Source organism: Aulonocara stuartgranti (genome assembly GCF_965226115.1).
Source record: "Aulonocara stuartgranti genome assembly, chromosome: 17".
In the NCBI taxonomy this organism is placed as follows: Eukaryota; Metazoa; Chordata; class Actinopteri; order Cichliformes; family Cichlidae; genus Aulonocara; species Aulonocara stuartgranti.
Genome location: NC_138953.1, coordinates 27,548,005 through 27,575,000, shown reverse-complemented (window position 1 = coordinate 27,575,000; position 26,996 = coordinate 27,548,005). Strand labels below are relative to the sequence as shown.

The 26,996-nt window shown below is 38.8% G+C and overlaps 4 protein-coding genes across 4 annotated transcripts in view; 2 read left to right on the top strand and 2 right to left on the bottom strand.

Annotated features, from left to right (window-relative positions):
• Positions 1-6,908, bottom strand: part of scyl2 (SCY1 like pseudokinase 2) — a 14,843-nt gene extending 7,935 nt beyond the window's left edge. Inside the window, exons 1-6 of the mRNA XM_082510124.1 lie at positions 6,731-6,908; positions 3,901-4,097; positions 3,552-3,709; positions 3,084-3,228; positions 767-916; positions 451-672 (exon numbers count right to left, since the gene is read on the bottom strand). Of these exons, the coding sequence (XP_082366250.1) occupies positions 451-672; positions 767-916; positions 3,084-3,228; positions 3,552-3,709; positions 3,901-4,077 (852 nt within the window). The 5' untranslated portion in view covers positions 4,078-4,097; positions 6,731-6,908. The remainder of the gene's footprint in view (positions 1-450; positions 673-766; positions 917-3,083; positions 3,229-3,551; positions 3,710-3,900; positions 4,098-6,730) is intronic.
• Positions 6,909-7,325: 417 nt separating this feature from the next.
• depdc4 (DEP domain containing 4) lies at positions 7,326-12,600 on the bottom strand. The gene is made up of 9 exons (XM_082510125.1): positions 12,081-12,600; positions 11,150-11,570; positions 10,642-10,796; positions 10,345-10,540; positions 9,985-10,235; positions 9,677-9,819; positions 9,355-9,480; positions 9,106-9,184; positions 7,326-8,871 (listed from the first exon to the last, which is right to left on the bottom strand). The coding sequence occupies exons 1-9, from the start codon at positions 12,154-12,156 to the stop codon at positions 8,672-8,674; spliced, it is 1,647 nt and encodes a 548-aa protein (XP_082366251.1). The 5' UTR covers positions 12,157-12,600; the 3' UTR covers positions 7,326-8,671.
• A 255-nt stretch (positions 12,601-12,855) lies between these two features.
• Positions 12,856-20,864, top strand: tcp11l2 (t-complex 11, testis-specific-like 2). The gene is made up of 10 exons (XM_082511372.1): positions 12,856-13,165; positions 15,109-15,289; positions 16,005-16,137; positions 16,890-17,010; positions 17,180-17,403; positions 17,556-17,692; positions 18,053-18,240; positions 18,396-18,577; positions 18,659-18,831; positions 18,927-20,864. Exons 2-10 carry the CDS (start codon positions 15,121-15,123, stop codon positions 19,187-19,189), a joined length of 1,590 nt encoding a protein of 529 aa, XP_082367498.1. The 5' UTR covers positions 12,856-13,165; positions 15,109-15,120; the 3' UTR covers positions 19,190-20,864.
• Positions 20,865-23,490: 2,626 nt separating this feature from the next.
• The window catches only part of apaf1 (apoptotic peptidase activating factor 1), a 46,147-nt gene continuing 42,641 nt past the window's right edge, over positions 23,491-26,996 (top strand). Inside the window, exons 1-5 of the mRNA XM_082510123.1 lie at positions 23,491-23,682; positions 24,961-25,149; positions 25,830-26,019; positions 26,247-26,444; positions 26,710-26,899. Of these exons, the coding sequence (XP_082366249.1) occupies positions 25,006-25,149; positions 25,830-26,019; positions 26,247-26,444; positions 26,710-26,899 (722 nt within the window). The 5' untranslated portion in view covers positions 23,491-23,682; positions 24,961-25,005. The remainder of the gene's footprint in view (positions 23,683-24,960; positions 25,150-25,829; positions 26,020-26,246; positions 26,445-26,709; positions 26,900-26,996) is intronic.

Genomic DNA, 26,996 nt, shown 5'->3' with positions numbered 1-26,996 from the left:
TATTTGTGATGAAGACTTTGAAGGAATAGCTGGAAACCAAATAAGTGTATTTGTTCCCTTTATTATGGTCCACTTTTATTCTCAAGGCAACATTGTTATCTTGGCACAGCCGCACATCATTTTTTGTTTACTTCAAACATCTGCTCTCTAATGACTGGTGACAATCAAATCCCGTTTCACAGGGAAATCAGCTCAAGTGGAGGGCATCAAGGAACAAAGGCAAAAATAAGAGGAGGATGGAGAAAGATGGATGTACATGCACAAATGCACCAAAAAAAACAAAAAAAAAACAACAACAATGCCTACAACAAGCATTTTTGAAAATCAAAGCCAAAGACTGTGCAAAGGTTTTGGTTTTTTTGAGCAGCAGTCATTAAAAAAAAGAAACCAACAAAAAAAAACAAAAAAAATAAAAAACCCACAACATGTCTACAATACAGCTTCACTTACCTGGTCCAGCTGCCTGCTGAAACTCTTAAAAATGTCATGCTTGTTGACTTGGAAAACAGGCTTCCCCTCATTGAAGACAGCATGCATGACCATGCCCAGAGAATACATGTCAGAGGCAGCGTCACAGCTAACTGACAGTATGTACTCAGGAGCCAGGTACTCTGGGTTGGGTAGGCAGAGTGGAGGAAGGTTGGGCTGCCACTCTTTACATGTGTACTTGGGCTACAGGAAATTAAAGTAAGACGTCAAAAAGTTGCAAGATGTTATTCTGGTAGAGCTTCGTCACGGCAATAAGCCAAGCAGGCTGAAAACATACCTCAGCATCTGACGGGTTGTTAGAGGAGATGCTGAAGTCAAAACCCATGATCTTCCACGCACCACTCTTGTTGAGGATAATGTTCTCTGGACACAGATTGCCATGGACCATTTTCACCCCGCTGTGGAGAAAGGACAAACCCTCCGAGATCTGAAGAGAGAGAAAACTGAAGTTATTGGGAAATCTGAACAAGATAAATTAATTATTAATCATGGTTTGCCTCAAACAACCAAGATACACCAGTATTATCAGTTTAACTGGGTCAACATACATTTTAACACACTGTAAATGAGTTCTGGGTCATAAAGTTTAAACACAATTCTGCACTGCTGCAGTAAAAGTTGTGTAACAACCAACTGATGCTAAACACTGCAGGCATTTCTTTTAAGGTCTTTCAGCTTCAATCCCCTGCTTTATATAACAGATGAGAAATGCTCTGAGGAAAAAAAATAGAAGAATTAGGACCAATGTGGGTGACAGAGACAATAACGGAGGTGGAGGTGAATGTAAAATGTTCCCTGGTATTACAACCTGTCATAAAACATAATTCTAAAAGGTGACAGGCAAGGCTTGGCATCAAGCAGGTTCAACTGGCTTTGAGAAGAAAGAGCATAGAAAATGTTTTGGATCTCCAAGCATAGTACTAAGAAAAAAAATAGAAGAAAAAAAGAGAAGAGGAAGTGTGCACTAAATAAACACCAGTATTTCTTGCTCTGTAACCTGTAAAGAAAGACTGAGAAGCTGATTATTGCAACTACATTAATAACCAGTACTGTTGTGTAAATAAATGCTTAATTAAAAGCTTTAAAAGTCTAGTTTGCCATGTGCTTTGCTCAGTCTCAAATTAATATAGTGACTAGGGATGGATACCGGTGCCATTATGTCAGATATCTGGATCTGACAAAAGTACCGGTTTGGCACCGGTATCGAATGAAACCTAAACAATACCCATCCCTAATAGTGACAGTAAATTGATCCCTTTACTGTTTAAAAGTCGTAAGCTACCCTTCATTTCTTTATGTTTTAATGGGAAAATGGGAAGCAGATGTAGACATTTATTGATCTATTGTTCTGATTTATTGTTCTGTACTCTGTTAAGATGACCTTCCACTGCTTCAATAAAGTTTAGGTCTAGCCTCTGGGGAAGCTAATCTATGACTGATAGTGTTTATTGTGGGTTTTTTCTATCCAGGTATGCTTTTTTTTCAAGTCATTGCCAACCAGATGCTTTCCAGAAGGTGTTACCTGGTGGATAAAAATCTGATGGTAATGCTCTGGGTTTATATTTCCATCAGTTCTGACAAGATCCCCAACACCACCGCCTGAAATGCAGCCCAAAACCATGACAGAGCCTCTACCGTGTTTTACATACATCTGTACATCTGTAAACACTCATTGTTATACCTCTCTCCTGACCTCCTCCATACATATTAACAATGACTTACAAACATTTAAAGTTTGAAATCTACACTTCACCAGACCAGTTGCTAACAATTTTCAGTTGTGTAATTTGGCATTCTTCAGCCTTTTCTCCGTTTTTCTTCCTTAAGAATGATTTCTTGACAGCTTCACTTGGATGATCTGATATCGTCGTGTTGGTGTTGTTCCCAGATCATCATGAAAATGTTGTTCCAGGATCAACATCGCAAGTGACCAATCACATTGTTGTGACGTTATTCTTTTGCGCGCCAAGCCATTTGTGCATTTATGAAATTCCAATGTTGCAAGGACAATATCAATTCTGCTTACCGTTTCTTAAAGGGTTACGGTTAGGGTTAGGGTCAGGGTGCGTTGATTGGCGGACAGAGGCGGTTTCTCGCAGCTTAAGTAGTTTTTGGTTTTACGGCGGTTTTTCCTGAAGTCGCAAAAGAATAACGTCACAACAATGTGATTGGCCACTTGCAATGTTGATCCTGGAACAACATTTAGTATGATGATCTGGGAACAACACCAACACGACGATATCAGATCGTGCGCTTCACTTCCACTGACACCATTTCTGATGAGGCTTCAGTGAACAGCAGATGGGTCAAGTGAAGGGACACATGAGTCTCTCAGGTCCTGTGTCAGGTCTTTCGGTTTATTTATTTTTTTCTCATTTCTTAAGGATATAGCTTTCAGATACTGACAATCTACTGTACATAGTTTTTTGTTAGGAATGCTACTTCTTTTGTCCTCCACTTTCTCCTACTGGAGTGAACTGAAAATAAATGTAAAAGCAGCTCTGACTGACCTTTTTTTTTTTTTTTTTTTTTTAATTATTCATCAAGAAACACGCAGCCATACAAAAAGAAATCTATTCTGCCTACATGCTCACCTGTAGCAAGCCATACTTGGTCTCCACATCATAGAGCTTGTACTCCTTGATGTCGCTGGGCACAGGGCTGGGCAGGTTGTCCCATTGGCCAAGCACGTTGGACAGGCTGGCAAACACCGGCTCTGTACAGAATGCCAAGCAGTCTCTGAGGGCCAAATAAATAAATGTCATCAGTTCAATTCAAAGCAATAACAGACAGAGAATAAACAAAACAGAAAGAGTAAAAACAGACGGAAGAGAATTATGAATTTAGAGCTGTCATGGATGAAAAGAAAGAAAGCACAAGGCCTTAACCTTTACTTGCCATGATCCATTTTCATCTCAAATGTCAAGATATCCTCTGAGCAGTGACTCATTCAGTTTCATCCATGACATACATACACGTGTGTGTGTGTGTGTGTGTGTGTGTGTGTGTGTGTGTGTGTGTGTGTGTGTGTGTGTGTGTGTGTGTGTGTGTGTGTTAATCACCGTGATTCTTCCAAGGGATGCTGAACAGTCAGGAGTCGAGGGTGACGCAGTCTGGTTAGCTGTTGCACTCCTCTTTTCAGTGAATCGATGATTTGGTCCTTCTCAAATTTCTGATACTTGTCAATCATTTTCTTGTCAAAAACAAAAACCGCTACTTCCTGGAGGGTAAAAGACATACAACAACATGGTGACAGTGCAGTTTTCAGTCTCAAATTAATTCCTTTTCCCCTTTCAGCAAAAGTCGGGTAAATCATTTATGAACTTGGATCAAATCTAAACTTGTGTCAAGAGGTGGTCTGGTCAGACACACACACACACACACACACACACACACACACACACACCCTACCTGTTTGGTGGACTTCTTGGTGCCATTATAGATCCTCCAGCTCAAGCCGGGACCTCCACTTGCAATGTGTCGCCCCACCTCAAACTCCCGTGTCACAGGGTTGCCCATAACAGCACTAGTGACATCGGCTGTCACCTTAGTGACAGTGCTTTTCAATTTGTTCAGCATGGACTCCATGTTCAGGCTCGACCTGGCAGCTGAGATAAAACATTGATGATGATCATTAAGGAATGATCAGAGGTTAAAGACATAAGCTAGAGTCAGTCAGATGAGGAAATTCTTTGCAGTTTTTGCAACCAGGCACTATGTTACATGCACAGTTACAGTATACTCCACTGTTATTCTTAATATAGCAATTCCCCAAATTGCAAGTTGGCCATGCAAACTGTAAATTCAGTTTGTATATCACGCATTAGACCTTATTCTGATGATAGAATTTTTCAATAAAGATGTGGAATATGGTGGTAATATTAGATTCAGTACATTCAGCATGTACTGTCTGTGCTGTACACAAACCAACAATAGTTTGGCAGACTATAGTACAGATGCATGCCCAAAAAAAAAAAAGCCCACAACTCTGGTCAGTAGGAGAAAAAACAACAACTTCTTTTCAATGATATAAAAGCCTTGTATATCAACAGGTCTTTGGATTTCTGCAGATACTGAAGAAGCACCTTTTAGAAAAAAAAGACAGTGGTTAAAGAAATTAAATAGGAAGGCTGTGTTTACACAAAACCCCCAATAATGAGATTGATTAAATCAGTTCCTTTTGCAAAAGATTATCAGTAAACTGCAGCCACATATCAATAATTTAATTAAAATATGAAGCTGTTTCAAATGCGTTTCCTTTTCCTGTTTCAGAATAGGCCTTTATGGTGACCCTACTAAGAAGCCTCTAAAAACGCGAGTGTGCATTCCCAAACCCGTTCCCTGGCTTTCACCCCATTCTCCTGTTTAGCAAAAACTTCTACTATATTAAGATGAAATCGGTGGAAGGCTTCACAAAAAAGTTATTTGCTCATTTTGTCAGCTTCATGGGACTTGAAACACAAATATTCTGTGTAGGTAGTTGGTGAAAGAGACATCTGTGTGCTTCTGGCAAAGCAAAAGCCTTCAACAAACCATTAGACATGCACTAATGCACCTGCTTGAAAATTTGCACATCAAAGTCCCCACCAGCATCCTCCCTGTGCTGGCTGAGGAAAATAAGCATAGTAACAATCCGCGCTGTCCCCAGAAATATAAAATGACTCAGAGCAAACTGAGCCACACCACATTAATGCTCTCTTTCAAAATAGTCTAGAGTAAGAGCAAGTTAGGCAACAGAAACCTAGACAAAAGAGCATGACCGATGATTGTGAAGCAAGTTTTTTTTGTTTGTTACGTTTATTTTTTTAAAATGCAAACACTTCCTTCAGTGTTCTTAATCTTTCTTGAGCAGCCTTCTAGACCTTTGATGTTTGAACCGAATAAGCTCCCAGCAAATCCATACATTGCCACGTAAGCTGCAGTTTTAATAATTAATTCTTTACAGAACCCTACATTTAAAGTGTTATGGATGGGTTTGAAATGTTCAAAATACAGTGATTCTTAATAAAACGTTTTATAAATGCTTTCAAACTTAAATTCAATTTTGACTTTGCTGTGGTTTGCTGGAGGAGCAGCATCGGAGCTGCTGACACCAACAAACTGAATAAAACAACTAGGAAAACCAGGGTCTGTGACTGACTGCAAACTGGATGTTTTTGAAGCTGTGGTGGAGAGATGGTCACTGAACAATTTTTTATCCATCCACCGATAATCCAGACCAGCCTGTTCACTTCTTGGACAGGCAGCTGCCAGACAATATTATAATTTCCTCATCATTTCAACTACTGTAACAGCAGAATTTTCCTATTAAGGGATAAATAAAGTATTTCTCATCTCATTATATGTAGCATCACATAGCATCACCTACTTTTGAAGCTGTTAGCGTTCTAGAATTTGTCCCTCAGTTTAAGAATCGAAACCCTAAAGCCCTGATGCTTCATTTGAAAATGTGGCAGTGCTCTGAAAAATGCTGCAAAACATCGAAAGCACTAAAGGCAATCAGATTTGAAGATTTCATAGAACAGACAGCATCATAGCCTATTTTACCACGCCACTGCTTCTGCCTGGAAAGAGTGGAAAGGCCAAAAAACAATGGCAAAAATATCAGTACGCATGAATAGAAACCCATGACCCTGTTTTTCTTTGCAACAAGCGTCCTGACTGTCTGCTGACGAGTAACTAAATTGAAACGCGTGATTTACTTGACTGTAATCTATATTAATACCAGTTGCTAACCTAATAAAGTCGTTAGCACCTTAGCAGCTGGTCCCCAGAGAGCCTGTTAGTATCATGGTGGAATTGTTTATGAAAACTGGACGTATCTAATAACAAGTAAGTAACGTCGGCAGGAATTAATAAGTTCTTCATATTCGACACGATCAAGCCACATGTTAGCATGGGTTTCAAAGTGTTATGGGTCACTCGGCGTGTCTGTCAGATCTGATTGTGAAATACCTTGATGTTAGCCAAGTTAACCATCTTGTTTAGCACACAGCCAATGCAAACGAGTACTGAAAGCACGGCTGGCAGTCAACAGATATCTTTCCAATTCTTCTATTAACCCTTTGCCTACCTATGTCGCAGACATCATCGTTGCAATATGTTGCCTTTTTCCCCACATGAACACAGCAGTCACCTGCCCAAGCTAACTAGCCAACAATGCGCAAGTAGACTGACGTTCCAGTCAAACAGCGATTATTTCTATATAAAACTTTCACTCCGAATGCCTCCAGCTACTTACCTTAATATTAAAAAAGGGTCTCCGCTTTACTTCCTATTGTAAGTGGGCTCTCAGCCGTACCGCTGTCAGTAATGACTGTGAAACACAGCCCCCATGTCTTCCAGTAGCATACGAAATGAGTTAGCTTGGTACGCTAGTGAACGAAGAGCTCTACTTCCGGGTTTGTTAACGGAGTCAGGTGCGTCAACGTCATCAGGTACTCTTTTTCTTTTATGTTTTTTTTAAATAACCACTTCGAGGTCGGTTTTATTTTAACTAAGTTAAAACGTAACTTTTATACACGGTCATTATTTCACACTTTGTCAATTTATTCAAACAATATGTTTATAATAAATTATTAGAAAAATATAAACCTATGAATACAAATATGAATTTTAAGGATTATTATGTAGTTAGAGGATAATTTAGGCTTCAAACGTGGTTTAAAACGACAGGAACCAATTTGTATTATGTATTTGAGAATAATAAATAATAAACCATCGATGTGCGGTGCAACCCTGTTACCAATATTCTAAAAAAGTAGATTTCAAAAATGTTTTTTCATAAATTCTTGACCAATAAGTCAAAGAGTCACCCTCATACTGAACACTCGAATATTTATTAAATTTCAGATAGGAATTAACTTAATGACAAAACATTTGCAGTAATAGTAGTGTTGAAAATCCTAATCAGAAACAGATGAAGTGTGTCCAAAAAAAAAAAAAAAATCATAATTTATATTTATCCTCACTATTCCATTACAAAACACTGACTTCTAGTTTGCACTGTGGTACATACACTGCAACATCGAAAGTTTTAGAAAGGCTTTATTAAACATGTTAATCTGAAACAAAATAAAGTATGTTTCAGCATCATAAATTGCATTTTTTTAGATGATTTCAGTGTTTCTGAAAATAAAATGAGACCACATTTTTTATTACGACCATGTCTTCATTACAGTGATGCTTATAATTTTTAAAGAAAAATTACATCAGTAGCATATCCAGTTAGAGTACCGCACTTTTTCCAATGAGGTCATAATGTCTATCTTTCAAGTAAAAATCCTAAAAACTTCCAATTAGAATATTTAAATTATGGCACTAAATACAGTCATTAACCATAAAATTATACATGAGGATAGTTATCCTAACACCCTTCCTGCGTTCATTTAATAATAACATTTTTTTAGAACGTTCACAGAAAAAGAAATTATTACAACAATTAGTATTTTTCTTTCAAGTACAGCTACCAAATCAAGGCCTCAAAATGGATAACATCTTTACATCTTTTTGTGATGTAGAGAAATTAATGCTTAATTAAAATGCACAGCCCCAGAAAAGCACAACACTATTCCCAAGGCCTGATGCACACTGGAAAAAAAAGTTTAGTATTACACATACAAATAGAGCACTTCAATCTAGAAGCATAAGCTGTTCACTTAATGTTGCCTCAAAACAACCATTTGATGGCTGTGAGAATTCATTTAGTACTGAAATTTAAGTATTCCCTTTACACCCTTTTAACACTTGATTTTATCCTGCAGTAAAGCTAAATTGTAGAATGTAAAATCTGTGCCAACAATATAGTTTTCAAACTAGTGCAATACTTTTTACAGCAGTTGTTGACCAGATGTACTGAACTAAAATTTCATTGCCTTCAAGTTACCAGCAAATTTAAAAATAAAACTTCAGCTATCATTACCTCGTGATTTATTTGGATTTGGAAAGATTACACCCATGGAAACATGCCGTTTGAAAAGCATTTGTAGTATGTATCCACCTCAGAATGCCATCCCCACTCTGCATACTACACATTAGAGGTGTAACCATATGCAAGTCAGTACTTCCTTGTTAGTTAGAATCATAAAATGCATTCAAGTTTAACCTTTTTTTAAAATCCTGAAACTGCATGAATTTGTAGGTACACCCATGAAGTCAAACCAGTCCCAGCTACTTGTGTGTTTCAGAAAGTGCTAGAAAAGTGCTGCAGGAAGACCACGGGGTGATGCTTTTCAAATTCTTTGAGCATCCTCCTCTTCTCCTTGGCAGACATCCTCTTGCTCGAGGAAATGTCATGAAGAAGTTGTTTGAGGCTCTCCAGGGTGGTAGCCTCACGCTGGTCCTCGTATTCCTGTGGAGTCACCTGCTGGCAGAAGGCGAACGCTGCAACAAAACATGAAGAGGATTTCATGGTTTTCATGGAGGATGCACAGTGCTCAGGAACAAGTGGGGGTTTTGTTTTGTTTTTTTATTGTGGATCTGGAGCAACAGTGTTTCCAAATAAGATAGGTACACAAAAAAACTGAAGTACAGTGTATCTATACATAGTGAGCTGTTATCTCATCTGATGGTGTACTGTGTGATGGTTTGTCAGAGTGTAATTAACATTGAACTTACTAGCAAATGAGTCAGGATCTTTTCCCTGCTGCACAGTCCTCAGTGTGCTCCTCACAGCTTCAATAAGGGTTGTAGGTGTCTATCATTATTGCAAGATAAGACCAGAGAGTAAAAGGAAACACTGTAACAACTATCAGGTACTTGTAGAGACATTAAAAAGTAAACTTAAGGCTGGTTGAAATCCAGACGGAAACGCATGTTTGTCTAAGAAGACTATTTCAATGTAGTTCTGAGAGCACAGAATTTTACCTTGAAGAGCTCAGAGTGATTGTCCATGAGAAAGAACACCAGAGCTTCACTTTGTGATCGAGTCAATTCATGATTCTGAACAAGAGCTCTCTGAAATGTGCGGCACACCAAGGATCTGTTATCAGTCTGAAAGGACAAAAAATAGGTTTCAATTCAATTTCATTTATAATTTTACAAAATAAAGCTACGGTACTATCAGATTATTCAGTGAAACAGATTCAAACATGTTCAGTTATTTTCTATATGGACTATTTGCCTTTTATTATTCTATAAAAGTGCAAAAAGATGAAACTGGCAGTGTGGTTTAGAGGATGCTGCTGACCTGTTTCTGCAGACGGCAAGCATCTGAGCAAGCTGCTATCGCCATGAAGGCCAGAAGTCTTTGCAGTTCATCTCTCAGACTTGTTTCCAGCAGCCGCAAACACAATTGAGATGCTTTGATGGCATCCTGTAGCTTCCCTTCATCTGGAAATTAAAAGACACAAGTATTAACCTTCATGACTGGAGAAAAAACAAACAAAAAAAAAACAAAAAAAAAACTGTGGTACAGATCACAGCCCTATCACTTATTGCTCCACACCATGAATCAAAAGTCACTATAAACTTAAACTTAGCTCTTTTGGTTCTTACCCAGTAAATTCAGAACTGCAATATGTATGTCCAGGTAACGCCCTGAAATGAGTGGAGATTTTTCTTGTCCACTGTAGTATTTGGCAATGGTATCAAACAACAGCCTCTTCTTGCTTGTCATATGTTCTGCACTGGGATCCTCCAAAGACGCATTTCCACATTGCAGGCTTAGCTGTTCTCCTGCAACCACGATCAGCTGGTCGGGAAAGAGTTCCAAACAGTCTGCTGCTGCTGACAGCCACTCATCCAACCTGGAAAAAAAAAGTATGAAAGAACATACTACAGGTGTAATGGAATACATGAACAAATAGGTCTCAAGCCAAAGTGCAAAAGCCTCAAGGGATGAATCAGAGGACTGACTGGGGTAGGGGAAGGGTGTCAGACAGCTCTCGTTCCAAGCATGTGTTAGAGATAACCAGATCCTGGTTGGCCAGAGGAGCTTTGCAGGTTTGGGGATGAACTCTTTCAGGAGAGGTAAGAATGCAGTCCAACACTGGCAATTCTACTAACTGCAGCAGCTGCAACACGGTTTGCTGCTTCCAAACCTGATCTGACACTATGGAAGGAAGAAAGAGCAAAATAAACAAAAACAAAAATATCTGTCCACTCGAAATCCCCCCCCCCCCCCCTTACTATACTGGCACATTTGCTCATTACCAGTTTTGGAAAGAAAGGTAGAAGATGTGGTGGTTCTGTTGTGAGCTGCAGACAAGGATGGCTGCAGATTGATGGCCCTTAGCAATCTTTCAACCCTTCTGTCTGAAGATCCAACAGCAAGAGGATTGGCAATTGTTCTTAATTCATTCAGCCTCCTGAAAGAACAGGAAACATTTGGATGATAACAAACACTTTGGTTCTGTGTATATGTTTCTTTTTTCTAAATAAAAATCTAAATACAAAATGTTGTAATACTTAGCATGAGTGTTGATGTTTATAATGTCTTAGCTATGAAGAAACTGAAATGAGAACATTAAGATAAATGCAACAAATTTACTAAAAAAAAAAAAAAAAAAAAAAAAATCATAATACACCTATTCTGCAAAGATGAGAGTTTCAGTGTTCAGATCAGCACTTTCAGTGGTGATTCACATGCTTTAATACTGGAAAATAAATGTAAATTAAGCACCAATGTAACAGAACAGAGAGGATTTTATGTAAAACTCACCTTGAGCTCCTCTTCTTTTTTATCTCCTGTTGTTCTGGCAGTATGTTTTCTGCATTAATGTTTCCCTTCACATCAGAATTCGAAAATCCTTTGTATTCCAGAAAACGGTAAAGACTGCAGCTGCTGTCCTCAAAGGTCACCTCCTTGTCCCTGCGAAACAGCTTTGTGCCTACTGGTTCAAATACCTTCGCCTCCATCAAAGCCTGACAGAGTCGAGCAGCTTTGAGACGAGAAACTTCACTTGTGCAAAATGCCACGTTCTGCATCAAGTAACTGAGAACTGCGTCCACAGCGTCTGAGCCTGTGAAACATTCAGCGTAAACACGTAAATGTCTCCTGCAGCTGCGTACTTCCACTTGAGTCTGTAGGGCTTGGATGATGTTGTGCCACAGCTGGGTGGCACCAAAGGGCCCAGAGAGGCCTGTTGGTAATTAAAGAAACAGAGGTTTGAAGAAAAAGTGACTCCAGTGAGTTTAAACTAGAACTTGCTTAACTGTAGCCAAAGGTAATTGTTGGATGTTAATGACTTGTTTAAAAGTTTGAAGGATAAGGGGAGTTTGTAATATTTCCTCCATCTAATTAGAAAGGGTTAGGGTTACAACTGTTGTTGTGATGTGGCGCTGTATAAATAAATTTTGAATTGAAATGAAATGAATTGAACTAGTAAGTAAAAGCTACACTGCATGTCATTATCATGGTGTTTATGTACTACGTTGAAGTACTTTACGAGACTATTTCAATTTAATACTTTATTTTATAAAACTACAGTTGAAAGTTAATTTACAAGCCCACTGATAACGACGTGTTTGTGGTGGCAACCGTGTTTATAATTATCACTAGTTCCATCTAGCATGTGTATTAATTGCTATGCTATGTTTGCATAGTCATTTCTGTAAATGAGAAACTCGTTAAAACGAAACTCATATCTTACCATGCTGTAGATTTTCACGAAAGCTTCGAGTTTGGCTGTTCAACCTTCTAAACCGAGGAGTCAAATCAAGCGCCATCACGAAACTCTATATGTGACGTAATCACGTTCTTCTTCGTCTAAAATGAACCGACTCAACCCCGCTGCTGCCCCCCAGAGGCTACAACAGCCACACGCGCAAAATACCCCGAAAGGTTTTTGTTTTATTTGTTTTGTTTCGTTTTTAAATGAAATTTTTATAACAATGCCTAAAGTCGAATAAAAATAAAAATTTTGCAGTTTTTATATTTAAGATGTGCTGCCATTGGAAACATGCTGAAAAGACTCAATTTGTCACAAGTTAAGCATCTGGATCTTTTCTCAAGATGTCATATAACCACACAATGACCATACTGTAGTATTAATATAATAAAAACCTCCCACCTAAGACCCGTATATTTTTAGAGGTCTTATGTTAAGGGAAATAATAGCGAGCACAGGCGTCCACACTACCACAGGTAGTGAAGGTTCTGAGGTTACATCCGTAAACAAAACAACCCACGTGAACACAGACGTTTTGGAAAAGCAGGGCGGGGTGTACCATTTTTCGACAGCTTGATAAAATGTAGCCCGTATTATTACATTACCCTTTTCTGAACTAAATGTCTGCATATTATTGTATCTGCTCTCTTTAAATTGCAGATTCTTTTTAAATTAATTAGATTCTTCTTTTTTTTAAAAAAAGACAATCCTTAGAATCGCCTTTATTTTTGCAGTTGAACACACCCGTGTGTAAAATGGTTTCGCCCGCTAGTTCTCAGAGCCAGCTGGGCTACTGAAGGACCTTTAAACAGAGAAGCAAACGCAAGAGGAGACAACTTTATTTTCCTCTTTTCTCGGTTTTTTCTTTTTTTATTTATTATTACTATTATTGAACACTTGAATTCCCTTTGCACAGCTCACTCATTCCAGTTGGTGCTGGTAATGCACCATTGCCAACCACCATAAATATAATCAGAACAGGACCTTTAAAAAGGACGACGGCGACTTTTCTCTTCAGAGCGGGGCTATTTTCGCTGTCAGCTTCACTTTCTAGTGACTTGAATGAGGTAAACATCGCGTTTCTCGAAGACATTTGTGCTTGTGACTTAGTTTATGGTGTCTGCTGCTAAGTTATCCGTCGCTTTGTTGTGAAACAGGAAGAAGAGTACAGTATTTGACGGTTCTGACATTTAGCATACCAGTGACAGCTGGTGTACGAAATTAATGACATTTATGACTCGTATTAAGCTGTAAACCAGGGGTTTTAGTCAAGTAACAAAGACAATTATATAACACTGACATAGTGCTGAGTTTGACGGATGCATCAGATGTATTTTGAAGGGAGAGCGTAACGCATTATTGTTTCCGCACTTCTTTTTCTGTGGTTTCTGTCATGATCAGATACAATATACTATTTGTAATGTACACGGAGTTCTTGTTTTGGTCTGCACCTCGGATCACGTGTACCCACTTCTTACGCATGTGTGGATATTTTTTTTATCCACGTTTGTAGCTGTGCAACCAAAGAGTTTCCATGTAGGGCTGAGAGACGGGGAACTGCAACCAATAAGGAGAGTTCCCGTGGATCTAGCCCTGCCTTCCTGATTCACTGCTTTGTTTACATTATACCGCAGTCAGATCTGGACCCCAAAAGGCTGTCTTTGTTCCTGCAGAAGTTGATGTGTGTGTGTGTGTGTGTGTGTGTGTGTGTGTGTGTGTGTGTGTGTGTGTGTGTGTGTGTGTGTGTGTGTGTAAGAGCGCCTGTACCTCTTATTCGATCACATATTCGCTCAGATATGTTTCCAAAACATCTGGGGAAATTATACGATATGTTCATTTATCTTAGATTGCATCCTTCTGGTTATAACAGGACAATGCATTTTACTCTACCTAGCATCTGAACTGCTTAAAGAAGCTTTCTCATAAAGAAGCTGCAGATGACAGAGTACACCTAATCCGTAATCAGTTTTCTGGATCACTCTGCTTTTATCCCTCTGGATAATCTCTGAAAATTGGCCTGCTGCATGGCTTTGACCTAGCTGTCAAGTCTAGCATATGATGTAATAAAAGGGCTCCCCACACCCATTTTCCTCGACCCTTGAGCTATCTTTAAACTGCAAGCGCTGCCAGGGAGTGTGCATTCATTTCTGGCAGCAGATAACTGAGCCAGAGGATAGGAACACCTATGGGTCATTCTGCCAGCACTGTATGTCTTAGGCTATATTAGAAAGGCCTGCAGGCTTAATTTAACCTGTTACAGTACTCAAGTAATGTTTAAGTGGGTTACTCTTTTTTTTAACAGTGGTAAACAGTCTTTACAATAACGTTAAAAATGTGCACATCCCGTCATCTTTACCTTTCTTTCCTATGTGCATTTGTGGAAAACAAACAACAGCACAGTGAGAAGTGTAACACGATCATCTTGACAGTTGCGTAGCCCTCTGTTGTCCCATGTTGCCCTGGAGACACAACTGACATTGGATAGACAGGCACAGGCATAAAGGCTTTTGTGTAAACCTATATGGAAATGTGTTCTGTTTATGTCTAGACTTTGTATTGTGATTTAAACCCTGGTGGCAGTAAACAAACACTGAACCACACTATACACTATTATTATTTCTTTTTATTTTTCAGTGACTTACGTCATGCACCATCATTGACTTTAATAATATGTTGAAAGTGTTTGCAACAAGGCAGCTTTGTCTGTTTAATGGTGCCCTCCAGCTGTTTCACTGAGTATGACTGGTGTTTTTGTTACACTCTGCCTTGGTAACAAAAACTGCAACAGTCACACACTATCTCACTCTCAGACGAGCTCAGGTAAAATGATGGTAAGATTGTGTCATGGAAATTTTGGTTTTCTAATGAGTACTTTGAGGATAGTTTATGCAGGATTCCCTTGAAAGTATCTCAGTAATTATCATTTAATAGTCTGGATCTTCTGAACATATTGAATTAAACTCTGTGGTAGGAAATCCCTTTTAAGTTATTACTGACTTGTTATTTGCAGCTATAATCCAAAATGCCTTTAAATGATGAGCGGCTTAACTCCACATCCAGCGGTGAGGACCAAGGTAGTGATGTGGAGTCATCATCAGAGCGCTGCGACAGCATGACATTGAACAGCGACCTGGAGTGCTCACGTGATAGCTTCACCAGTGACTCCTCCAGCAAGCATTGTAGCCCATCCTGTGAGTCTGTCCCCTTCCTTTCTCATTGATCTATGCATAAGCTCACTGCATATAATCCAAGTTTGTGTTTTTTCTTTTTGATGACCCTGTCTGAGTGGTAAAAAAAAAATACATTTAATCTGCTGTTTTGTTTGCAGTTGTTGTTAGGGGTTAATGACTGTGTTTAATATAAAGGCTTGTAAGAAAGCTACCACCCTCTATACCAGGGGCATCAAAACATAAGGCCCGGGTGCCAGAATAAGCCTGACAGAGACTCCAATCCAGATATAACAAATAACAATTGTATAAGAATCTAAGATTGAATAAGAATATCTAACATGTTCAGTTAACGAACTTTCTGTTTTATAATTGCAGGACAGTCTGGGAAACTTCATCTGTCATTTTACATATTCATTTCTTACAGTTTAAATCCAAAAAGTCGTACTGTTCTTTTATTATTGCATCATTCATTCTTCTTCATCATGTGGAAAAACTGAAACATGCTTATTATTATTAGACTTCTTTTTATTATATTAAGAAAAAGAAGTGTGAAATGCCAAGGATTAAATGTGTTGTTACACTTCAGTTCACTGACATAAAGACGGACTTTTACTGGTTACCTTAAGTGAGCTGTATGTATGAACAGTGTAAATGGAGTTTGACATCTGTCATCTTTAATAGTCGGACATGCTTTTTTCCCCCAATTTATAAATCAGCAAATATTTGATTCCCACAGCAAGCCCACCCAAAACCCTAACGCTGGACGAGGTCATGGAGTCTGCAAGAGACCTTTTCAATCTCAGCCTCTCCCATGAGATTGTTATTAACCGCAATTTCCACCTGGAGCCAAATAGCCTACCTCAGGACAGGTAAAATATGACAAAAGCCTGTGCTTACTAATGTCAAGTTTTGCAATATTAATACCACACCAATACTACATTTCAGATTTTTCCATAATGAAGAACATGTTAGGTATCAGGGAGAGCTGATGCTGCTTTCTGTGCTTTGTACAAACATAGAGATTTTGCAGTGTTTAAAAATCATGTTTACCTTTTTAAACATGGTTATAAACTAAAATAAATGTGATTCTTGTTATACCAACTGTCTGTGTCTGATGATAATATGCGAGAATTTAGAGTTAGAAAAGAAAAGGGAGATCCAAAGACTCACTGTTATTTATTCTCAAGCTCCCAGTGGATAACACAATTTTAAGTTGACAAGTTTATCTTCAAACATCATAGCATCCTGTAACAAACACACACTTTCTGAGCAGAAAGAAAGATTTGAATTTGATCATTGAGGACATGCTTTCATGATTTGCATCTACAGTATATTTGCAGCAACTTGTCTGGGAGTGTTTATGATTGGTGTACAACCAGAAAACACCAAATGTTGCACTACTGTTTAGTTACTTACTAAATAGTAGTGTTACTTAGTTATATCAAAAGAAAGGAAGATCCAAGAAAATCATTTTAGTTCCTTCAGAGAAAAAAAGTTAATTTACCAGTCTAATACTCTCAAGATAAGTTAATAAAATAAAACTCAAAATCAAAGTGTGCTTTATAAATGGCAGTTTTACTCAGATAAACCCCCTATTATTTATTTATTTATTTTCTTTTAGTTTATTAAAGGCAGTGAGAGATAATCTTCAGAAGGCCTTCTGGGATATCCTGGAGGCTGAGCTGAATGACGACCCTCCTGAATATGGACAAGCCATCAGATTAGTGGAGGAGATCAGAGAGGTCACCACATGCATTCAAATATTTATTTATATATATATATATATATATATATATATATATATATATATATATATATATATATATATATATATATATATATATATATATTTTTTTTTTTTTTTTTTTTTTTTTTTCTAAAACAACTTTTTTTCCCCCTCTTGACGAACAGATCTTATTGTCATTCCTTAATCCGGGTGCCAATCGGATGCGGACCCAGATCATGGAGGTGCTGGACATGGACCTGATTCGTCAGCAGGCTGACAACGATGCTCTAGACATCCAGGGACTTGCCTCTTACATTATCACAACCATGGGCAAGATGTGTGCACCCGTGAGGGATGAGGAAATCAAGAAGCTACGAGAGGGCACAGATAACATAGTGACGCTTTTTAAGTAAGCGCACACTTTTCAAAATATTTCAGTGCTTGCATCCAATATACATTAACAGTGACTGTATTTACTGTCTGACCTGTTCTGTTTAATAATAATATTTTTAATTATAAAAGCAAATTTTTCATAGCATCTTGGTTATTTCTACACATTAGGGAAATATTCCGTGTGTTGAGCCTGATGAGAGCGGACATGGTCAACTGTACAATTGAAAACCTGAGACCTGTGCTGCAGAGGCAAAGTGTTGAATATGAGAGGGCAAAGTTTCAGAGCATCCTGGACAAAACACCCAGTGAGTGAATAACACTACATTCTTCTTTATATATAACCTTTAGCACCCTTTTATACACACAAAAATACAGAAAATATGCCACAGTTTTATTGAGGTCTACATTTGAGAATTATTTTTTTTTATATTTTGTGTGTGACTTTCAGACTGAAATGAAGCAAAAACTGTCATATTGACCTCCCAGTACATCTATTTATAACAAAAGAAACTCTAACTGCTCAACTCAAAACTTTAAAAAGAGAGTCCAAAGTCCAAAGTCCAGTGGAGGATGTCACAGTGGCTATGCCATCTTTTCTTTACAGTCTGTGTCAAAGTGAAAAACTGAAACCCTGCTAGACTTGCGCTAATATGAAACTTTCTCAGGTGCTTTAGACCGCACTACCTCCTGGATCAAGTCTGCACTGGAGGAGCTGCAGTCATCCATCGCCCCTACAGAACAGACTAATGGTCCTGGAAAAGGACAACCAGTGGTGCCTGGGCCATTTCAAGTTCTCAACGCTGCCTTCATTCGCATCCTCACATGGGACTACTCCAAGAGCCCACCGCCTGAGGTAGTGTGTTGTAAATGTAGTTAAGAGAAGGATCTTATGTTTATGTCAGCTTCTCTCCTTGTTATTTTTAAAAAATATTTACATAGCTGAGAGATTAGAGATTTTACAGACAATTTGTGCTTTGGAGATTTTATTGGTGCAATCTTCTCCATTAGACGTGGATGACAGATGAGATCCGTCTCCAAGAGATTCAGTGGCAGCTTCAGCAATGTCAGGCTGTGAATGAGGTGCTGCTCATTGTCTACAGCACAATTGGGGGGCCTATCCAGGGTCTACCATCCTTGTCTGACCGCCTGAAGAGGATGATCAGTGTGCTGCTGGATGGGATGCACAGATCGTCAGTACCTTTGTGTCAGACTATTTTCAGACATATCTGTCTCAAACTCCATCTTAAACTGATTTTTTTTTATACCTATAGGGACTTTAACCTAGAAGAGTCACTAGAGGGCATCAGTGCTCAGATCTGCTGTGAGCTTAACAAGTCTTTAACAGAGAGGAGCTACCCTGCACTGACCCCAGCGCTGCAGGGCACCCTCACAGGCCAGATTTGCAACATTACCCAAAAGGACAATCCCATCCGAACCCTAGTTGGTAAGAGAGAATAAGTTGAAAGACTAACTTCTTAAAGAAATTTTAGTTGAGAAATTGATGTAATTGACTAAACGCTTGCTGTGGTTTTTCTGCAGAGGACCGTGTGCAGCAGTACTTCATGGCACTCATTTCTGACCCAAAACCTCAGTCCAAAATTGAACAAGTACCAGCTGGTTTGACTGCTATCAAGCCTGAACTAGCAATAATTGGGGCAAAGTTCATCTCCCTGGTCAACTACAACAAGACAGTCTATGGCCCTTTCTATGCTGACATCCTGAGGAAGCTGATGTTCAGCAACAGCCAACCAGCAGCCAACCCTCCTCAGAACACAGCTCAGGACTCTGTCACCCACAATTAAAATGAAAATATCATGCAGTTGAAGAAGACTGTTTTTCTACTAGACACAGGTAAAGCAAAGGAGGTGGGGAGTATCTGTGTCGACTACAATGTATTTGAGCAGCATCAAGCTGGTTGTTAATACACAAAGAAAACAAGAAAAAGTCGAAGCTATAGGAGGAGGAAGAGAAAGATTTTCAGTAATGGGATGTCAATGCATGGAGTGAAAGAAAAAAAGAGAAGAGGAAAGTGGGTCATTGTGTCATGCAGGTTCTGCAGCTGTGGTTTTGTCATTACATTTGGCAGTAAAAGCACAGCAGTGTATTTATCACATGCTCAGCTTTAAATGTGACTCCTTACTTTGCGAAAATGCTCAAACTTATTTTTCAGCAATATTTGGACAGTAACACAGTTGTTATAATTTTACCTCAGTACCCAATCAGTTTAATTTTATTTTCATTATTTGATTTTTTAAAAAGTGCTGACCTAAGCTGAGCTTTTATTCAATGGCTTGAACAAAAATATAGTGTTACTATATTACATAGCCATATACTTAACAATTAATCCAGCTGCTTATGTCCTTGGTCACTAAAGCAATAAACACTAGTGACCCAGTGCCATTGGACTGCCTCCACCATGTTTTACAGATATAATAAACTTTGGAAAATGAGTTGTCCACAGGTTGACTTCAGGTTCAGCTGTCCAAACAATACTTATTATATTTATTACCAAGCTAAATTCCTGAACCCTTTCTCCAGTTTAGATGTAAAAGTTCCGTAAATACTCACTTGAAGCCCGGTAAACAGCAAAAATAACAAATACCTTGTCAGTGCTTCCCTGTGAACATTTAGGACTTCAAACCAGAAAACCAGTATTAGCTACAATAATCCATTTCTGTACCTAATGTTGACACCCCCTATTTTATCATTGTGTCTGTAGTCAAACTCCTTGAATTTTGGAGGCAGTATATAAGAACAGAAGGGCATTTTATTATGTACAATGCATACAGCAAGCTTTATAAAACACAGATGGAGAGGTTTATATAGAAAAGTAGCAGAGTAGAATTTCAGATTCTTTACATATAATGTTATCACCGTTAAGTACTAAGGTAACAGTATAACTGTTAACTACAGAAAAACTGACAATAAGAAGTGCCACACTTGAAGGTAATGCAAAACATGAGCCCTTTTCCTTGGATTTATTAGTTTAGTTGTTGTCTCTTACCTTTTTATCAGCCAGAAAATGAAACTGTTTGTATCATTTTTAATCCACACTTAGCTTTGACCTCTGAAAGAAAGTAATGTCAGTTGTCTGCATGAGTTTCTTTGTGTTGGGATTTGTGCATTTTAGTTGTTGCTTGAGTAATTTGTTGGAGTATTTGTTGCTTGTTGTATGTTCTGTAATTTTATTTGTTAGCTGCCAGTGGAATATTAGTTATGTTGATTGGTTATATTGTTATTTGCTTGTTACATTTTAACGTGCTGTTTTGTTTACAGTACATTTGCGCTGGATGTAAGAACACAATTGTGAGATGAAAGGTGCTGAACACAGAAATGAATTTTGTCTCGAAAGGTTTCCAGCGGACATTTGTATGCAGAAAGAAAAACATATGTAGTTTTACATCAGTTTACATAAGAACATGGAGAGTTTTTGTTTCCCTCTGTATCAATGTTAATATAATAAAACAACAAAATTGAGCATGTGGTGTTCATTTAATGATGAAACCTTATATACAGGGTGGGCCATTTATATGGATACACCGTAATAAAATGGGAATGGTTGGTGATATTAAAGTCCTGTTTGTGGCACATTAGTATATGTGAGGGGGCAAACTCCTCAAGATGGGTGGCGATCATGGTGGCCATTTAGAAGTCGGCCATCTTGGATACAACTTTTGTTTTTTTCAATAGGAAGAGGGCCATGTGACACATCAAACTTATTGGTAATGTCCCAAGAAAAACAATGGTGTGCTTGGTTTCAACATAACTTTATTCTTTCTTGAGTTATTTACAAGTTTTTACCACTTATAAAATGAGTTCAATGTGCTGCCCATTGTGTTGGATTGTCAATGCAACCCTCTTCTCCCACTCTTCACACACTGATAGCAACACCGCAGCAGAAATGCCAGCACAGGCATCCAGTATCCGTAGTTTCAGGTACTGCACATCTCGAATCTTCACACCAATTGCCTTCAGATGACCCCAAAGATAAAAGTTTAAGGGGGTCAGATCGGGAGACCTTGGGGGCCATTCAACTGGCCCACGACGACCAATCCACTTTCCAGGAAACTGTTCATCTAGGAATGCTCGGACCTTGCACCCATAATGTGGTGGTGCACCATCTTGCTGGAAAAACTCAGGGAACATGCCAGCTTCAGTGCATAAAGAGGGAAACACATCATGTGGCAATTTCAAATATCCAGTGGCCTTGAGGTTTGCATTGATGAAGAATGGACCCACTATCGTTGTACCCCATATACCACACCAAACCATCACTTTTGTTGTTCCAACAGTCTTGGAGGGATCCATCCAATGTGGGTCAGTGTCAGACCAATAGCGGTGGTTTTGTTTGTTAACTTCACCATTCACATAAAAGTTTGCCTCATCACTGAACAAAATCTTCTGCGTGAACTGAGGGTCCTGTTCCAATTTTTGTTTTGCCCATTCTGCAAATTCTGTGCGCCGATCTGGGTCATCCTCGTTGGGATGCTGCAGTAGCTGGAGTTTGTAAGGGTGCCATTTGTGAGTAGCTAATATCCGCCGAAAAGGATGTTCGACTAATGCCACTCTCCAGTGACATGCGGCGAGTGCTACGCTGTGGGCTCTTGCTACGCTGTGGGCTCTTGCTGAATGAAGCTAGGACAGCCACTGATGTTTCTTCATTAGTGACAGTTTTCTTGCGTCCACATTTTGGCACATCCAACACTGAACCAGTTTCACGAAACTTAGCAAGCAGTTTGCTAACTGTAGCATGGGAGATGGGTGGTCTCGTAGGGTGTCTTGCATTGAAATCTGCTGCAATGACCTGGTTACTGCGTTCACCAGATATCAACACAATTTCGATCCGCTCCTCATGTGTTAACCTCTTCGACATGTCAATGGCTGTGAACAAAGAGAAACTTGTAAATAACTCAAGAAAGAATAAAGTTACGTTGAAACCAAGCACACCATTGTTTTTCTCGTGACATTACCAATAAGTTTGATGTGTCACATGGCCCTCTTCCTATTGAAAAAAACAAAAGTTGTATCCAAGATGGCCGACTTCTAAATGGCCACCATGGTCACCACCCATCTTGAGGAGTTTGTCCCCTCACATATACTAATGTGCCACAAACAGGACTTTAATATCACCAACCATTCCCATTTTATTACGGTGTATCCATATAAATGGCCCACCCTGTAGATATATTTTTTCAAAGGGGTATTAATAGAGGGAACCTAACAGTTTAGCCCACGAATAGGAAGAAAACCAGGTTTGAACCTTTATCTTTAATTTTGTGTTGCTTTTTTCTCTTGTTGCAAGTTGAAAACACAAAGCTATAATGTATTATTGCTATCATTTTGCTATCTGGGGAATGCATGAGACTAACACACAACTGTTAAGAAAAAAAGCTATTTAAGCAAGGATGAAAATTATAATCACCAACCTGCATCCTTAATTAATTAAATACAGACAATAATTTGTATAGATGATAATTTTAGCTTGCATATACTTCATTTGAGTCTCATTGCACGCAGGTCTGACAACAAGCCTATATGTCCACAGCATTATATAGGTAATCTATTCACAGCTACTTATAATTGTATTATCAGGGCATCAATGTGTACTGGAGTAAACAAATGCTCTCATCACTTGCTGTCACCAGGCAGTAATGTTGCCTTCAAGTGCGGCCTGGAGGTAGATAAAAATAGAGTTGTCAAAGGATTTTTAATTCATAAATCTAATTTCGTCTAATGTGGCGTCTAATTGTGCAAAGTGTTTGAACTGTATCATGAATTTAGTGGGTAATACCACACACTAAAGTGTTTTTGATTAAACAAGACAGAGAAAGTAAATGATGGTCGTTTCTATGTTATGTCTTATAGTAACGCATAATAACTCTTATGTTACTCAAATTTACCATGAAAACACCGCCGCTGGAATACGTATTCATATGACTTTATCGTTGGAAAATATTTGTAAAGCCTAACCGTTTTAGCTGAGCGAACGCAAATATTTACAACACACGAGAAGTATATAAACGCCGCATCAGTTTGCCCAGCTACACATTCTTCCAAAGCGTGAGCTCACCGGTCACGTGAGCTAGAGCTTGCAAAGCAATTGGTTGCTTCACGCCGGGGCAGTTGTTTTTGTTGTGAATCAGGAAGCTCTTCTTTCAAAATTGGGTGTGTAGTAACACGTTAAGACAGAGAATTAAAACCTCTGTTTAGTGACTGGGTTCTTAAATCGTGACCTGATATCGAAGCCGCATACAACTAAACAACCACCTTCTTCGCTGAAGACTAGACGATATTCGTAAGTATCAGCTAGTGGCTACCTGTCTTTCTTTGTTTCATTTACTTCAAGCAGTCGGAGTAGGTTGAACTTCCTAACAAGTGCTGGATTGGGCTTGGTTTGTGAATATAACGCTAGAAAAGATGTCGACTAAGAATAAGAAGAGTCAAGTTTAGTCTTCATTAGCACTAGTGAAAGTTCATTTTGAGCTGTCAAAACTAAGTACTCCTACTATTTTTTTAATAACAGATGGTAACCTATACCCCAGTGAATGCGTTATCAGCTCTTGTATTTTCACTTTTGATCTCTTCCTGTTTCGTATTGGAACACAGATATCTGGACATTAAAGACTGTTTTCACACACTTTTGTGGCTTTGAGGGTATTTTTAAGGTTTTAGACTACATTCTGCCGTTAAAGCCTGCTAACAAATTTTATTTTTAAACAGCAGGAAACCTTTAAAGCTTGACGAATACATAACCTTCAAGACTGATCAGTTCACACATATACACAATCACAAATACATCTGTATATAGCAGGGGCATGACGTATTGAGGACATATGTCAGGCGAGTTATAGGAAAAACAGTACATGTATTACAATAGAAACCAGTTGACTCACAGGCTTGTAAACATCCAGAGTCTCATTAAACATGCCCATCAGTGCCTCTACAACCATGATGTGATTTTTTTTTTTAAACTTTTTAATTAATTTATTTTTTTCCAAACTAACAAATACTAAAACTAACAATATTTATTCTATGTTTCTACTTTAATTCTCCTTATTAAAATATATATATATATTATATATATAAAATATATATATTTGTATTCCCCATGTAAATGGTACAGTACCAGTACTTGGATTGGTACTTATTTAATTTAATTTAATTTATACTTAATTATTATGTTTGGAGGGGAGGGGGGCACTATTGGATAGTTTGAGTAAAGAGAAGATGGTAGAAAGAGGAAGAGGAAGACATGCAAGCCGCTGCATTTGGCCTTGTAGCATGTGGTTGCCTGCTCAACCACTGAGGTAACCGAGTGCCCCCGTAAGTACTGTTTAACTTAAAATTCATTCAGTCACATTTACATGAAAGAGTTGCGCAAACTCTGGGGTTAGTATCTTGCTCAAAGATATTTTGACATGCAGGTTGGAAGAGTTGGAGATCTAACCACTGACCTTCTGATTAGTAGACTACCCACACTACCTCCTGAAGATGGAACAATAAGAAATACATGCCATGCCAAAAAGGATGGACAGATCCACAATTTATTAAACGCCGTATTTTTTTCCAATAGCGTGCAGTGCACCGAGATCCTGTATGGTTGGTGTGTGGCGCAGAAATGGCGCTGGAGGAAGGGGCACGGAGCTGTCTGCTGCGCTTCCGCCAAAAACTGGAGGAGGACATTAAGCCCACCTACCTGATGGATCACATGATCAGTGATGGTGTGATGACTGTGGATGAGGAGGAGAGGATCAGGACTCAGGTGAGCTTCTGGTGGTTTCTACATTTTCTAGAATTAATACTGTGGTCAATGAAAATATTGCTCGACATTACTGAAGCCCTGTCCTCCTTTCCTCCTCTCAGACTTTATTGTCCATGTATTGAGTCACCCTCCTCCTACCTTTATTTACTGAGTCAAGTCTTTGTTTTCACACTTGTGTTGACTTTGCCATTTTCTGTGGACACAAGACATGACGATAACTGTAGATAACTCATTTTCCCCTTAAGGTTATTTAGTAATACATTACCTTGGATTTCGCCATAGAGAAGCAATACTGTGTCATTAAAATGATGTTCCGTTAAGTAACTGAGGCATACATGAACAGAATGCTTTTTGGCTGCTGTAGAAATCAAACTAACAGCAAAACCAATAAGTGTGTACAATTTTAATGTAACTTTACATTCTCTTTTTAAATGATTAATAACAAAACTGTATTCCAACCTTTGCCAACATTTTGCCAACATGGGATTTTCCCACTAGATGATGCAACTGGTTGATTTCTAGAATACAGCTGGCTTAAACCATGCACAAATGTTGTAACATGAACAATCTTTTTTGTGGAATGTATCTCAGACTCTTAACATTTATTCAAAACATCGCCTGGTATGGTTTCTACCAGATCATAACATTTCACATCTCATCTCTGATGTTTCTGTCTTCAGCTTACCAGGAAGGATCAGGCTGGAGCACTAATAGAGCTCTTGTTAAGAAAGGACAACCTTGCCTACATTTCTTTCTACAACGCACTGGTCAGAGAGGCATATGACGATTTGGCCAGTTTGCTCCATAGGGACCTGCCACACATCTCATTGAATCCACATAAGGGCTCTTCTGATGGCTCTGCAACTTATGGTAAGAAGTAGGAAGCTGTGGGTGAGGATGGTGGAGGTTTGATAGGTTGTGCTGTTAGTGTGTGGGAGTTCATGAGTGCTGGCAGAAAAAAAAAAAGGATGTGCAGAGTCTGCTTGTTGTGTGGGAGTTGATCTTGATCCTGACTGAGCATCTTCTTAGTATTAAACTTAGTGTTGTTTTTTGTATGATAACTCTTCAAACACTCACAGTTTTGCTTTGTTCAACAGTTCAGTCAATGCTTAGTGAAGGTGGCATCCCACAGAGGCCCGTAGTGTTTGTCAGCAGACCAGAACTAGTGAACAGGGCCAGGGAGAAGCTTTACCGGCTCCAGAAGGAGCCCGGCTGGATCACTGTCTTTGGCATGGCTGGCTCGGGGAAGTCCGTCCTAGCTGCTGAAGCTGTTAGAGATCATGGAATCATTGAAGGTGAATATTTGACTGATATAAAGCACTAACTATCAATATGAATTAGTTTGAGGCAATGAATGAAACTGAGAAAGGAAAAGCTTAAAACAAAAAAGTTTTTGTAATCGTTGATGTACTTTTCTGGGTCTCTTACTAACATAGATCACCGATGGACTCAGCTAAGATGATGTTGTCGCTAATGATCCACGAACTGACAGATAGCAGTTACTTCTCTGTAGTTTGACAACTCTTGCTCCTTTAACTCTTTCTTCCCTCTTATCTCCAGATTGCTTTCCTGGAGGCGTCCACTGGCTGTCCATCGGCCAGGTGGACAAGCCAGACCTGCTGGTTAAAGTTCAGTCATTGTGTTTTCGTCTGGAGCAGAGCCTTGATTCTCAGCCCCTCCACCGTCCTCCAAACTCTCTGGATGAAGCCAAGGAGCGTCTTCGCTTCCTCATGCTGCGCAGATATCCAAGGTCACTATTTAGTAATTATATGTGATCTCCCAACTTTTTATTTATAATATTGAGTTTAACATGAAATACTTTAACTTTAATCAATCAATAAGACAGA

Excerpts from the sequence above, each read along its gene's own strand:
- depdc4 (XM_082510125.1), bottom strand. The coding sequence starts at position 12,156 with ATGGCGCTTGATTTGACTCCTCGGTTTAGAAGGTTGAACAGCCAAACT. Across the intron at positions 9,481-9,676 it reads CTTGCCGTCTGCAGAAACAG|ACTGATAACAGATCCTTGGT; the intron begins GTCAGCAGCATC and ends TTGTCCTTTCAG. Across the intron at positions 9,185-9,354 it reads ATCACTCTGAGCTCTTCAAG|ACACCTACAACCCTTATTGA; the intron begins GTAAAATTCTGT and ends CAATAATGATAG.
- tcp11l2 (XM_082511372.1), top strand. The coding sequence starts at position 15,121 with ATGCCTTTAAATGATGAGCGGCTTAACTCCACATCCAGCGGTGAGGAC. Across the intron at positions 15,290-16,004 it reads CAAGCATTGTAGCCCATCCT|CAAGCCCACCCAAAACCCTA; the intron begins GTGAGTCTGTCC and ends TGATTCCCACAG. Across the intron at positions 18,578-18,658 it reads CTGGATGGGATGCACAGATC|GGACTTTAACCTAGAAGAGT; the intron begins GTCAGTACCTTT and ends TTATACCTATAG.